Here is a 15,472-nt window from a genome sequence, read left to right on the forward strand (position 1 = left end):
ATATCACTCAAAGATCACCCAGAAGTCTCACACAAAGTACAGTACATCCTGAATGATGTTTGAAATCATATTTATTAACGAAACAAAAGTAAAGCTAACACAGTACATTTAAAAAATTTAAAAACCTGCTCTCTGCACACTACCTCTCATAGTCAACTGCTCTGTCAGGCAGCTGACATCAGCACATGCGCAGAATGATATGAAGGCTGGCGTCGACATCGTGCATGCGCAGAACAGTGCGGAGGCTTCGGTCCGGACATGGTGCACGTGCAGAATGAAGCGCGTGAACTGATCCCCGCTGGAATCGCCAATGGAGGGAACCATTCTCGAAAATACTGTTCCCTAATTCTTCAGCGCTTTATAGCCAAATCGTGCTGCCAAAATGTGCATATCCCAGAACTACCTGCACTTAAGGAAATGGCTCTAGAAATAGTGAATGTATTGGTGGTTATCTTCCAGGATTCAATAGACTCTGGTACAGTTACTGCAGATTGGAGGGTAGCTAATGTCACTCCAATACTCAAAAAGGGAGGTAGTGAGAAACCAAGGTATTATAGAACAGTAAGCCTAACATCGGTGGTGGGGACAATTCTCAAATCCATTATCAAGGACTTTATGGCAGAGCATTTAGAAACCAGTGGCAGAATCAGACAGATTCAGCATGGATTTATGAAGGGGAAATCATGCTTGACAAATCTGTTGAAATTCTATGAAGACATTAGACTTGACAAGAGAGATTCAGTTGGTGTAGTATATTTGGACTTTCAGGGAGTGTTTGACAAAGTCCCTCATAAGAGATTATTGAGCAACATTAAAGCAAATGAGGTTAGGGAAGTGTATTGAGATGAATAGAAAACTGGTTGGCAGGAAGGAAACAAAGAGTAGGAATTAATGGATCCTTTTCAAATTGGCAGGTAGTAACAGGGATCGGTGCTGGGACCCCAACTAATCACAATATATATTCATGATTTGGATGAGGGAACAAAATGTAACATCTCAAAGTTTGCAGATGTTACCAAGTTGAGTGAGAGGCTGAACTTTGATGAGGATGCAGAAATCCTTCAGCATGGTCTGGTTGGGTGAGTGAGCAAATCAATGGCAAATGCAGTATAATTTGAATAAATGTGAGTTTATTCAGTTTGGAAGCAAAAACAAGAAGGCAAATTACTACCTGAAGTGCTGTAAATTGGGAGGTGGTAAAAAAGGCAAATATTATGTTGGCCATCATAGTGAGAGGTTTTGAGTACAGGAGAAGGTATGTATTGCAGTTATACAGGGCCTTGAAGGGGCCTCACCTAGAATATTATGTACAGTTTTGGTCTCCTTTTCTGAGGAAGGATGTTCTTGCTGTCGTGGAAGTGCAGCGAAGGTTTACCAGGCTGATTCCGGGGATGGCAGGACTAACATATGAGGAGAGATTGACTAGATTAGGATTATTTTTGCAGGAGTTCAGACAAATGTGGCAGGATCTCATAGAGACTTATAAAAGTCTAACAGGGCTAGACAAATTAGATGCAGGGAGGATGTTCCTGATGATGGGTGTGTCCAAAACCTTAGGGCAGAAATGAGGAGACATTTTTTCATCCAAAGAGTGGTGAGCCTGTGGACCTCATTACTGCAGGAAGTGGTTGATGCCAAAACATTTAATGTATTCAAGAAGTGGCTAGATATAGCACTTGGGGAAAATGTTATACGGAGAAAGCAGGACTGGGCTATTAAGGTAGATGATCAGCCATGATCGTGATGAATGGTGGAGCAGGCTCAAGGGGCAAAATGGCCTCCTCCTACTCCTATTTTCTATGTTTCCATGTTTACTGCTTGCCAAGGGTCCTTTTATAGTCATGCCTGCAGCTAGACCTGAGAGGCCCAAGTTCAAGGCCGACCTGCTTCAGCTCCATACATCAACATTTCTGAATATGTTGATTAGAAAGGCTGTTTTAAAAAAATGCATGTCAAGTCTTCGCACTGCACCGCATTTTCATATGACACCAGATACTGTACACTAATCAGAAGGATGTTGTGAAACTTGAAAGAGTTGGAGGATTTGAGCAATAGAGAGAGGCTGAATAGGCCGCTGTTTTTCCAGGAGCTTTGGAGGCTGAGGGGTGACCTAAGAGAGGTTTATAAAATCATGAGGTGCATGTATAGGATAAATAGACACAAGTCTTTTCCCTGGGGTGGGGGAGCCCAGAACTAGGGCATAGGTTTAGGGTGAGTGGGGAAAGATTTAAAAGGGACCTCATGTGCAATTTTTTCACACAGAGGGTGGTGCTTGTATGGAATGAGCTGCCAGAGGAAGTGGTGGAGGCTGGTACAATTGCAACATTTAAGAGGCATTTGGATGGGTATATGAATATGAAGGGTTTGGAGGGATATGGGCCGAGTGCTGGCAAATGGGACTAGATTGTGTTGGGATATCTGGTCTGTACGGACGGGTTGGACCAAAGGGTCTGTTTCCGTGCTGTACATCTCTATGACTCTATGTATTTAGAGCAAACGCTTACTTACGTAAAGCCACAAATCACACAACCATCTGATGAAGGAGCGGCACCCGGAATGCTAGTGCTTCCAATTAAACCTGTTGGACTATAACCTGGTGTTGTGTGATTTGTAACATTGTACACCCCAGTCCAACACCAGCATCTCCAAATCATTGCGTAAAGCCAGCTTTCTCATATCCAGAAGTACCATGCACAAATGATAGGTTATTTCGAAGTGAAGTGGCCTCACTTTGTTAGCTCGTTGTGAGTGAGGAGCGGGACAGGAGGCTTGTTCCCCGCGAATCCTCCGTCCTCCCGGGCAGCAGCAGCTAACGGCCGGGCCCGCGCCACCAACCGCCCTGCCTTCGAAATTCCCCTGTCAGGGGATTGGGCTGAATCCGTGACCGGCAGCTCCCTCCACCACTCACCGCGTGCCCCTCCACCTAGGGGCGGGCCGTTCCCTCAGCGCAGCCAATCAACGCTGTTATCTTAGTCGGAAATTCCGCTGAGGTGCCGATGTCTGGAAGGAAAAGTTTCTGTTACATTGAGGTGGATGTTTCCTGGGTACGGGGCTGGTGTGACAATTTATTTATAAATAAATGGCTAATACGTTGGTGCGTCTTGAATTAAAATCGTTTAAAGTGTCACTCGCGAGTATCTTGTGGTCGAGTGGGGCAGTGTTATGAAGCTTGAAGAGGGTAGTGGTATTGGAGTCATGCTCTTGCTGTCAGATATCCTTCAGGGAACAACCTTGATTTGGTCCAATATCCTTTCATCATTGGCATATAAACTGCCTTGAAGATGCCCTTCGGATACAATCGGGAGACCACAATCAAGATGAAACCTGGGAAGGCTTCGAAGGTAAGAAATGTTGAGAATTGTTGCAAACAATTGTTAGCGTAATCTGAAAAGCTGAAACAAAACAGGAATTGCTGGAGAAACTAAACTCAACGGGTCTGGTAGTATACGTTGGAGAAAGGAGTTAACGTTTTGGGTTCAGTGACCCTTCAGAACTTTAGAACTCTATTTTCTCTTCACAGATGTTACCAGACCTGCTGAGTTTCTCCAGTTTCTGTTTTTGTTAGTGAGCTATGTGATTTCTAATATAATTTTAGTTTGAGGGTTACTATGTACTAATTTAAATTCGATTGCTGATAGGATTTGTTTGGATTGTTTTGGATGTTTGCAAACTCAGTTTGGTGTTTAGTTGTTTTGTTTTCATTGTTTGGGAGAAAGCATCCACTTAACAATCATCTCTGATGTGAAACTTGAGGACACAGATTCATAACTTGACTAATACTTGGACTGAGAATTTTCATAGAATCCCTACTGTGTGTAACTAGTCCACACAAACCCTCTGGAAGTAACCCACCCAAACCCATTCCCCTACCCTATTATCCTATATTTACCCCTGACCAATGCACCTAACCTACACATCCCTAAAGACTATGGGCAATTCACCTAATCTGCACATTTTTGGATTGTGAGAGGAAACCAGAACACCTGGAGTAAACCCATGCAGACATGGGGAGAATGTGCACACAGGCAGTCGCCTAAGGCTGGAGTTGAATCCAGGTCCCTGGCGCTTGAGGCAGCAGTGCTAGCCACTGAGGCACTGTGCTGCCACATTTTACAGTAAGTGGGAAATTGCATTTGTCTAAATATTTCAGGAATGTATGATACGTTAAATAAATAAGCTTTTCAAATCCAAACAAGAATCTCTGAGCAATGCTGAGTGGCCATAAGTTATTACTAAAAACACACAACACCAAGTTATACTCCAACAGGTTTATTTGGAAGCACGAGCTTTCAGAGTGCTGGCTATTCAGGTGATTGTGGGGAATAAGACTATAAGACACAGAATTTATAGCAAAAGATTACACTGTCATGCAACTGAAATGATATATTGAACAAACCTGGATTGCTAAGTCATTCATCTTTTAGAATGTTTTGATTCTGTAAATCCCAGAACTTCTTTTAAGTCACCTTCTTTTGAGATAACTTAAGGTTTTATAACAAAAGGTGACATCTCAGCTCAGACAATGCATTAAAGATGTGTGGTTAGAGTCTGGCTGTATCCCAGTCTTGAGTCACACTGGTTCTATTTCCAAAGTGGAATTTACAAAATATACATTGACTGCCTGCAGTTTGTGCATTTATTGAGCAAAATAGAATGAATCTGCAAATATAATTCTGCAAATACAAATTCACCAATAGAATTATGTCTGTGCGTGTACATGGGGGAGAGAGTGTGTGTGAGTTTGAGTATGAGTGCATGTGAGAGAGTGTGTGTTTGTGTGTGTGAAATCTTGGTAAAGTGTGTGTGTGTGGGTGTGATGGAGTATAAGTTAACTTGGCAACCATCACTCCTGGTTTGCCCAACATTTAACCCCTCCACTAAACTAAGACATTCATTGTTTGTTGAGAGCATTGTGTTGTGTAGACTAAAACTAAAACACTGGATATTGGAGTTCAAAAATAAAAAAAACAAAATGTTGGAGAAACTTAAGTTTGGCAGCATCTATGGAGAGAGAACAAACATTAATTAATGTTTAGAGTCCAACATGAATCATTTTCAGAACTGAAGAACTGTTATGAGGAAGAGTTGAAGAGTGTGGTGCTGAAAAAGCAGAGCTCTGTCCTCATCAATCCTCTTTGAGTTTTTTTGAAGACGTAACAATCAGGTTTATTAGACATGATTTCCCATGCACAAAGCCATGTTGACGATCTCTAATCATGCATGTAAATCCTGTCCCTCAGGATTCTGTCCAAAAATGTATGCACTACCGATGTCAGGCTCACTGGTCTATAGTTCCTTAGCTTTTCCTTACCACCTTTCTTAAATAATGGCACCATTTTAGCCAACCTTTAGTCTTCTGGCACCTCAGCTGTGACGATTGATAATATCGATATATGACTAACTATCTCAGCAAGGGGCCCAGCAATCACTTCTCTATCTTCCCATTGGCGGGATGGGGGGACAGGGGTGAGGTTACACCTATCAGTTCATGGGGATGTACCCACTTTTATGCATTTTAAGATGTGGGGAAAGTGAGGACTGCAGATGCTGGAGATCAGAGTTAAAATGTGTGGTGCTGGAAAAGCATAGCAAGTCAGGCAGCATCCGAGGAGCAGAAGATTCAGCGTTTCGGGCAGAAGCCCTTCTTAAGCCCAAAATGTCATCTCTCCTGCTCCTCAGGTGCTGTATGACCATCTGTGCTTTTTCAGTGCCACTCATTTTTCAAGACGTCATCATCCATTTCTCCATATTCTGTATCTTCCATGTCCTTCTCCACAGTTAACACTGATGCACAATATTCATCGAGTCATAGAGATGTACAGCCCAGAAACAGACCCTTTGGTCCAACTCATCCATGCCGACCAAATATCCCAACCTAGTGTAGTCCCATTTGACAGCACTTGGCCCGTATCTCTTGAAATCCTTCCTATTCATATACCCATCAAGATGCCTCTTAAATGATGCAGTTGTACCAGCCTCCACCACTTTCTCTGGCAGCTCATTCCATACGTGCACCATCCTCTGCGTGAAAACGTTGCCCCTTATGTCCCTTTCATATCTTTCCCCTCTCACCCTAAACCTATGCTCTCTAGTTCTGGACTGCCTCACCCCAGGGAAAATACCTTATCTATTTATTCTCTGCATGCCCTTCATGATTCCATTAACCTCTATGGGTCACCCCTCCGCCTTCGACGCTCCAGGGAAAACAGCCCAGCCTATTCAGCCTTTCCCTATAGACCTTGGAGTGCAGGTTCACAGCTCCTTGAAAGTGGAGTCGCAGGTAGATAGGATAGTGAAAAAGACGTTTGGTATGGTTTCTTTTACTGGTCAGAGTATTGAGTACAGGAGTTGGGAGGTCATGTTGCGGCTGTACAGGACATTGGTTAGGCCGCTGTTGGAATATTGCATGCAGTTCTGGTCTCCTTCCTATCGGAAAGATGTTGTGAAACTTGAAAGGGTTCAGAAAAGATTTACAAGGATGTTGCCAGAGTTGGAGGATTTGAGCTATAGGGAGAGGCTGAACAGGCTGGGGCTGTTTTCCCTGCAGCGTCGTAGGCTGAGGGGTGACCTTATAGAGGTTTACAAAATTGAGGGGCACGGATAAGGTAAATAGGCAAAGTCTTTTCCCTGGGGTGGGGAGTCCAGAACTAGAAGCCATAGGTTTAGGGTGAGAGGGGAAAGATATAAAAGAGACCTAAGGGGCAACCGTTGCACACAGAGGGTGGTATGTGTATGGAATGAGCTGCCAGAGGAAGTGGTGGAGGCTGGTACAATTGCAACATTTAAAAGGCATTTGGATGGGTATATGAATAGGAAGGGTTTGGAGGGATATGGGCCAGGTGCTGGGAGGTGGAACTAGATTGGGTTGGGATAACTGGTCAGCATGAACGGGTTGGACCGAAGGATCTAAAAAAACAACCCTCTACCACCGTCCTCTGTCTTCTACCTTCAAGCCAGTTCTGTCTCCAAATGGCTGATTCTCAATGTATTCCATGAGCTCCTTGTTTAGTATCTTCCCCCATCTCCCGTGGTTCCACACATAGTCTGCTTTGCTTATCTTTGAGGGGCCTATTCTCTCCCTAGTTACCCTTTTGTCATTCATAAAATCCCTTTGGATTCTCCTTAACCCTTTAGTGGAGAACTTTGAAATTTTCTAACAAAACCTTATATTTGAAAAATATATTTATGCCCTGTGCAAACTGAGCCACATCAATAGCTGTTAAGACCATAAGACGTAGGAGCAGCCATTAGGATATTCAGCCCATCGAGTCTGTTCTGCCATTCAATCATGGCTAATATGTTTGTCAACCCCATTCTACCACTTTCTCCCAGTAGCCCTTGATCCCCTTGATACTCATGAGCCTATCTATCTCCATTTTAAATATACTAAATGACCTGGCCTCCACAGCCTTCTGTGGCAATGCATTCCATAGATTCACCACATTCGGGTTGAAGAAGTTTCTCCCTATCTCCGTTCTAAAAGGTTTTCCTTTCAGTTCAAGACTGTGCCCTTGGCTCCCAGTCTCTCCTACCAATGGAAACATCTTCCCAATATCCACTCTGCCCAGGCCATTTAGTGTTCTGTAACTTTCAATTAGATCCCCCTGTCATCCTTCTGAACTCCATCGAGTATAAACCTGGAGTCCTCAAGCATTCCTCAGATGTTAGGCTTTTCATTCCTGGGATTATTCTTGTGACTCTCCTCTGAACACACTCCAGGACAAGTACATCCTTCCTGAGATATGGGGCCCAAATCTCATCTGACAGAGCCTTATAAACTTCAGAAGTACATCTCTGATTTTATATTCAGGTTCTCTCAAAATAAATGCCATTATTGCATTTCCCTTCCTAATGACTTAACCTGCAAGTTTACCTTGAGAGAATCTTGGACTAGAACTCCCAAGATACTTTGCTCTTCATACTTCCTGAATTTTCTCCCTGTATAGAAAATAATTCATGCCTCTATTCTTCCTACCAAAGTGCATGACCTCACAGTATCTCACATTGTACTCCATCTGCCACTTCTTTGCCCTCTCTCCTAACCTATTCAAATCCTTCTGCAGCCTTCCCACTACCTCAATGCTACCTGCCCCTCCATTTGTCTTTGTATTGTCTGAAAACCTAGCCAGAATGCCTTCAGTTCCTTCATCTAAATCGTTAATGTATAAAGTGAAAGTTGCTGTCTAAACACTGAGCTGTGTGGAACACCACTTGTGAACGGCTGCCATCCTGAGAAGGACCCTTTTATTGCCACTCTCTATGCTTTCTGCCAGACAGTCAAGCTTCTATCCATGCGAGCCTCTTGCCTCTAATACCATGGGCCCTTATCTTACTCAGTAGCCTCCTGTGTGGCATCTTGTCAAAGACCTTCTTGAAGTCCAGATAGATAATATCCATTGACTCTCCTGGTCTAACCTGCTTGTTACTTTCTCAATTCTAGCAGATTTGTGAGGCATGCCCTCCCGTTGATGAAACCATGCTGACTTTGCCCTATGTTATCCTACCCTTCCAAGTATCCAGAAATCTTATCCTTCACAATGGATTCCAGGATCTTACCCACAACTAAGGTTAGGCTAATTGGTCTGTAATTTTCCATCTTTTGCCTTACTCCCTTTTTAAACAGGGGTGTCACATTAGCAATTTTCCAGTCCTCTGGGACCCTCCCTGATTCTAGCAATTCCTGAAAGATCACTACTAAAGTTTCCACTATCTCTTCAGCTATGTCCCTTTTGAACTCTGGGATGTAAACCAACTGGTCCAGGTGATTTATTCACCTTCAGGCTATTCAATTTTTCTAGTACCTTCCCCTTAGTGCGGGCCATCATACTTAGCTATGCCCTCTCACTCTCTTGAATTTTTGGGATATTACTTGTGTCTTTCACCATGAAGACTGACGCAAATTAATTATTTAGTTCCTCAGCCATTTCCCTCAGCCGTTTTGCCACTACTCTCTCCAGGGTAATTTTCCAGTGGACCAATGTCCACTTTTGCCTCTTTTTTGCTCTTTATATATCTAAAGAAACCCTTACAGTCTTTTATATTACTGGCTTGCTTACCTTCAGATTTAATCTTTTCCTTCCTTATTTTTTTTTTGTTGTCCTCTGGTTTTGTAAGCTTCCTAATCCTCTGGCTTCCTACTGTCCTTCACCACACAATATGCTTTCTCTTTTGCTTTTGTGCTATCCCTGACTTCCCTAGTCAGCCATGGTTGCCTCATCCTCCTTGTATCATGCTTCATTTCCCTCAGGATGAATCCCTTCTGTGTCTCCTGAATTACTCCCAGAAACTCCTGCCATTGCTGTTCCATTGTCTTTCCTGTTAGGCTCCTCCTCCAGTCAATTCTATGCAGTTTCTCCCTCATGCCTTTGTAGTTGCCTTTATTCAGCTGTAATACCATTACCTCTGGTTCTACTTTCTCCCTCTCAAATTGCAGAGTAAATTCAATCAGATTATGATCACTGCCTCCTAAGGGTTCCTTCACCTAAGCTCCCTGATCAAGTTTTCCTCATTGTACAACACTAAATCCAGTATTGCCTGTTCCCTAGTGGGCTCCATCACATGTTGTTCCAAAAAGCCATCCCGTAGACATTCCACAAATTATTTTTCTTGCAATCCAGTACCAACCTGATTTTCCCAGTCCACCTGCATATTGGAATCCCTTGTGATCACTGTAACGTTGCTTTTCCTACACATCTTTTTCTATCTCCTGATGTATCTTGTGCCCCAGTTGCTGACTACTATTTGGGGGCCTGTACGTAACTGCAACTATTTTTTTCATCTTTGCATTTCCTCAATTCTACCCTTCTGATCCTACTTTGTTTCTTACTATGATTTAATTTCATTTCTTACTAATCAGGCAACCCTGTTCTAATAAATAAGTTTGGTCAAAAATCATAACAGGGTGTTAGTGACTACTGCAAATGCTGGAGATCAGAGTCAAGCGTTTGGTGCTGGAAAAGCAGAGCAGGTCAGGCAGCATCTGAGGAGCAGGAAAATCGACATTTCAGGCAAAAGGCCTGATGAAGGGCTTTTGCCTGAAACATTGATTTTCCTGCTTATCTGATGCTACCTGACCTGCTGTGCTTTTCCAGCACCACACACTTGACAAAAATCACAATATGTCTACAATGCAGATAGTGATCTTTTGGTCCATTTGTGTCTGTACCAACTGTTCAAAGAGAATCCTTCCGAGACCCAAGCCCACTCCGTATCCCCCAACCCCACATTTATCATGGCTAAACCACCAAGCCTACATGTCCTTGGACACTATGGGGCAATTTAGCATTGCCAATCCACCTAATGTGCACACCTTTGGACTATGAAAGGAAACTAGAGCACCTGGTGGAAACCCACACAGACATTGGGAGAATGTGCAAAGTCCACATAGATAGTGAGCTGAAGCTGGAATCGAACTTGGGATCCTGGTACTGTGAGGCATCAGTGCTCACCACTCTGCCATGCTTAAAGTAGCCTTCATGAAGCATATTAAAGATCGATTGACAGGGAGAGGTTTAAGAAGGGAAAGCTTAATGTTTGACCTTGACCCCATTTTGAGTCTTGAAAGTTGTGGCATCCCCTCAGTAAGAATTAGTTGTGGGGCGGCGGAATCTCTGAGGGTATGTGCAGCCCTTAAAACTCTGTCAAAGTTCTACAATAGCCATTGTGCCTTGGGGCATGCAATTTCACTTGGGTCTTGCCCCCCACCATTTTTGAGAAGCCTTGGACTAGGCAGTTGAGTGATTAAAATGGGGGAATATGCATCATGTCAGACCTGAAGTTAAGAAACGAGGTTTAAGGTCGAGAAATGTTAAGAATGTAATCTGTTATAAACAGGTGAAATAAGGGAGGTTTGTAGAAAAACAAAAAGGAGGGTTTATGGAAGACTGGAGAGATTATTTGGCAAAAAAGCTTGTGGCATAGGGACAAAAACTGATTTGTGAAATTAATTCATCACTTTTATGATTGTTGCTCCCCATTAGCAGATATAAAATTGTCAGTTCCCTGTTTGTTTCCATAACCCATTGTATTCAGGACAGTTTCTTAGAATAATTAATGAACCCCTCCAAGCTACTTTTGTCGATTTGGTTGATTCAATTTAGGTGCATATTGAAGTCACACATGGTTATTGCAGTATATTTTTTGCATGTCCCCCTTTTTTCCTTGATGTTGTTTTTGTCGTCCCCTCAAAAGTGAATTATTTCTCTTCTTTTCATTTTCACCTGCATTTCCGCTTTATATCATGAGCAACTGAGATGCACTATTCTGTCTCTTCAGTCTGTCCTTTAACATAGATTGTGAACAACTGAAGCTACAACTCTGGTGCTTTGTGGCACTCCACCAGTCAGCTTGGCAACTTGAAAATGCCCCATGTATCAATCTCTGATTGCTGATTATTAATCAAACCTCTGTCCATGCCAATATATTATTAAGTTGTTTTTGCAGTGGTAAATTAAAACAGTTAAATTAGGAAAAGTGGTGACCTGTGGGTATTCAGCCTTGCCTAAATGGACCACAGACAATAAGTTTGAAAACCAGTGGTCAAGGGGACGTGTATATGGAAAAAGCTGAATTGTTACCAAGACGTATGACCTAAAGTTGTTGAATTCTATGAAATAGTTGACTGAAGGATCATATAATTGAGGCAATAATTTGAACATACAATTGAATATATATTTCTAGAAATTAAAGAAAAACTCTAACTGAGGCAAAACGACAAGTATTTGGTAGCCAATCAGAAATTGCACATGTTAACATGTAGTGTTCACCTTCAACTTGTCACTGCAGCTGTGAAAAGTTCTAGCGAACACTTTAATGCTGTTAGAAATCACAGTAGATAATTTCACATAAATTTGTGAAATATTTTGATTTTATTGTATCAAACATGATTCATCCTTAAGTTTCGCATTGCTAATTTTACTTTTTTGATTAGTATAATTCACCCTCAGTTGTTAATTATTTAGTGGACTAAAACTTGATGTGATGTAAAATTTTATCACATGGTTTTCTGTCAATTTAACAACTGTTATTTTCAAATTATGATGCACATGTGAGAGGTATTGCTACAAAAACAATACATGCTGAGGAGTCAGGTGACTTTTTCCCCACCCTTTTGGCCCCCCTTTTAGTGCAGTTTAGTTACCAGTTGTCAACATGTTTAAGGATTTATTGTGTTAATGCATTAAAGTGGTCTCATTTTTCTTGCTAGGCACTTTCTTCAGGAAGGTTAGTAGGCTCTTACAAACAACGTAGTGGGAAAAAGAGGTAAGGTGTCCATTTGTTTGGCCATTTTGCTGAATTTTTAACTTTTTTATATTAAAAGCTTCAATTATAATCACTTTAATGTTATGTAATATGAAAACATTTTAACATTTTTTGGCAAAAGTTGTAGCAGCTATACATATTTCAAGTTCTGAGATCTGAGCAAAAAATGTATGGATAGAACTATTTCTAGTTTAGGAAGATTCCTCTGATACTGAGTTCTGTATTTATTAGTCATTTGGAGTCTAATTTTTTTGTGTCCCAGCTTTCAGGAATACAAACCTGGCTGAGATTGCTCTTGAGACTTGTAAGATTTTTCAAATGTGAAATTTACACTATACTCATAACTATGCAAGATTTAAAGCCTTGCTTTGTTCTTTGCAAGATTTAAAGCCTTTGCTGTGTTCTTGCCACCATATATTTTTTTAAAAATAAAAAGTTTAACTTAACATGCTAATTCATAACTTTTTTTTAATGGAATGCTGTAGATTATTTTAAAATCCATCTAACAAATGTCTGGGGCAGGTGGAACTTGAACTCTGATCTAATGACCTAGAGGCAGGGACCCTACTGCTGCAATCCAAGAGCCCTAGAAAACCCATACAGGGCTCCATGACTTACAAACGTGCAACTTAAGAATGCTTGCAATTAGAAACATGATACTATACAGTAGTGTAATTTTTAAAGATCTGACTTGCAAACATTCCCTGTACTTATGAACTACTATTTTTATATTGTCCTGCATGGTATTCCAACTTATGGATGAATTGATCTGTGAACAGATACAAGAACAGAACCCATTTGCAACTCAGGGACTGATTGTATTCTGATGAATTTGCAACATTCTACATACCATCCTTTTTTATAAATTAATGCTGATAGAAACATTAATTGAGGAAAATAATAAGTGTCAATAATGCATGTGCCTTGGAATTAGATGGTTACCAGCTAAAGTCTCATTCCAAAATCTTGTGCACAAAAATGTAGACATACTTTTCTCCAACATTGAGACAGTCCTGCACTCGGAGCTGCCATTTTCTGTATATGTTAAACCAAAAGTTCTTCCTGATCTCTCTGGTGTTATGGACTAGACCAGACCACTCAAAACATTCTTAAGCAGGCAGCCCAGACCATAACTTTGCAATTTATTTCGCTAAGTGTACAGTGAAAATTATCTGGAGTGAGGTAGTAAGGTTGACTACGAGATTTTAAAACAGACAAAAATGTATTCACAAGATTTCACAATGAAACATATAAAAAAAAAGAACCCCTACAGAACTCAGTCTATCCAAACTAGACTTAATTATGCTGTTCTGAATATACACAACAGTCCCAATAAGCAAACCCCCTTAAAAACCAGTACAAATGGAACACCTGCTTACAGGTTGAAGTTAGAAGGAGAGAGAGAGAGCTTCCACACAGCTCACTGTTGAACTCCCAACCAGTAATGGACTGAACAAAACTGCTCATCTAGAGAGCTGACCACTGCCCTTTTATTATACAGGTCACTTCTAAAACATACCACTTTGGCCTAAAGTCTCATCTGCTTACATCTAAACAAAAAGGCCTCTCAATACCCATTAATCTCTACCAAACCAGACTAATCGGCACCAAGAGTGGTTTATTATCACTCTGGAAAACAACCATGGGCACAGTATCCTTGAGAAAAGGAACAGCTTTTAGAAAGAATAAACCAGCTTTGTGACACAGAGGGATATGAAAATCTGACAGTACTATTTTTAAAAGGGGTGAAGGGGTTAATTTTAGTATCCTGGCAAATATTTACCCCAAATTAATGTCACAAAAGTAGACAATCTGCCTATTATTCTATTACTGTGTGGTGGTTTGCACTTTGGCCTATGCCTTTCTTGCATAATGACAGTGATTATACTTCTTCAAAAATACTTAATTGGTTGTAAGCTGCCTTTTGTGCATGTAACAGGCTGCATAAATACAGCAGCTTTTTATTGCCCTGAAACAAAAATTTGCTATAAATGCAAGTGAGTTTACATCTCCTGTGAGATTTGGCACTATGCAACAGTTGAGGCAAAATATTTCCCCTTTTATATTCAACACGGAAAGCAAATGTTTTATTGATCCCATTTTGTTTTTCTTATTAGGCTTACAGGTAGAAAAGCTTCAACAAATTCTGTAGAGTCTGGTTACTCGCTGTATTCCACAGATTCTGAAGATCAGGTATAAACATCTATAAGATGGTTGCCTCTTCTAGTTTTAGTTATAGTATTGTTTCACTTAAATACTTGGATTTCATCTGATAGCATAAATTGTCATTTTTTTCCCAAAGGTTACAGATATTCATAAAGGCCTTGATCGATGTGCAGCTTTATTGCAGGATATTTTGAAAAATGAGACAGCAGGTATGTTATTTTGTCACTCTTCACTTGTTCAAATTACAAGGTGATTTCATATGTCAACATTGATTTTAATGTGATCTCATTTGCATACAAAATTTGATAGTCATAAACACTATATCTATCAGCATCTGAAAAGACGAGTTAGCATTTTAAATGGGGTTGAAAATGGATTTCAGTTTTCAGATGAAATGTGCTAGATGTGTGTGCAAAAGGTCAATTTTGTCAGGTTGTAAAAATGCATTGAAGGACCAATCAGGAAAACCGCTCATAATAAAAGCAAAGTAGAATATAAATAAAAGAAGCCAGTAATAAAATGGGAAGACAACCACAGTCTCTCATCACTAGACTCAAACCAGAGCTTTGTGGAATATCTAGGAAGAAAGTAGACTGTTCCTGAAGTTTTGATTGGAGTAAGGTCAGAAGTCAAAGTCAAGAAGGTGAAATGGAAGGGTGACTTGAAGTGACAACCATATGTAGATTGGGGCCATTCTTGCAGAAAATGGATTTCTGCTTTGTTCCTCTGGTGAAGTTCACTGTCAAATCATGATCAGAAATATTAGGCAATACATTTTCTTTCTTTTTAATCAGACAGTATGATGTCAACATTTGTACATATTAGAAAATGTGTTAATGCTCAATTTTATGCAAACCACTGTTAGATCAGAAAGTTGCTGCTCTGCCTTCAAAGAAGACAAATGTTAGAAAAGCAAAAGTGCCTTCCAACAAAGGAGAAAATAGTAAAAAGGAAGTCAAGAAAAACAGGCCTGTTTCCTGTGCTATTTGTGTGCAGCAAGAGACTGGTGAGTTATAGAAAAGATAAACTAAGTAATATATATGTG

The 15,472-nt window shown here is 40.8% G+C and overlaps 1 protein-coding gene across 3 annotated transcripts in view; it reads left to right on the plus strand.

Annotated features, from left to right (window-relative positions):
• The first annotated feature begins 2,985 nt into the window (after nucleotides 1-2,985).
• The window catches only part of ccdc14 (coiled-coil domain containing 14), a 47,895-nt gene continuing 35,408 nt past the window's right edge, over nucleotides 2,986-15,472 (plus strand). For 2 of the 3 annotated variants that reach the window (XM_072579337.1, XM_072579338.1), the window contains exons 1-5: nucleotides 2,986-3,341; nucleotides 12,206-12,261; nucleotides 14,379-14,454; nucleotides 14,564-14,636; nucleotides 15,293-15,433. In XM_072579337.1, coding sequence (XP_072435438.1) covers nucleotides 3,282-3,341; nucleotides 12,206-12,261; nucleotides 14,379-14,454; nucleotides 14,564-14,636; nucleotides 15,293-15,433 — 406 coding nt within the window. In that variant the 5' untranslated portion in view covers nucleotides 2,986-3,281. The remainder of the gene's footprint in view (nucleotides 3,342-12,205; nucleotides 12,262-14,378; nucleotides 14,455-14,563; nucleotides 14,637-15,292; nucleotides 15,434-15,472) is intronic. The other variant, XM_072579339.1, reaches the window with a different exon arrangement.

This window comes from Chiloscyllium punctatum, chromosome 10, assembly GCF_047496795.1.
Source record: "Chiloscyllium punctatum isolate Juve2018m chromosome 10, sChiPun1.3, whole genome shotgun sequence".
In the NCBI taxonomy this organism is placed as follows: domain Eukaryota; kingdom Metazoa; phylum Chordata; class Chondrichthyes; order Orectolobiformes; family Hemiscylliidae; genus Chiloscyllium; species Chiloscyllium punctatum.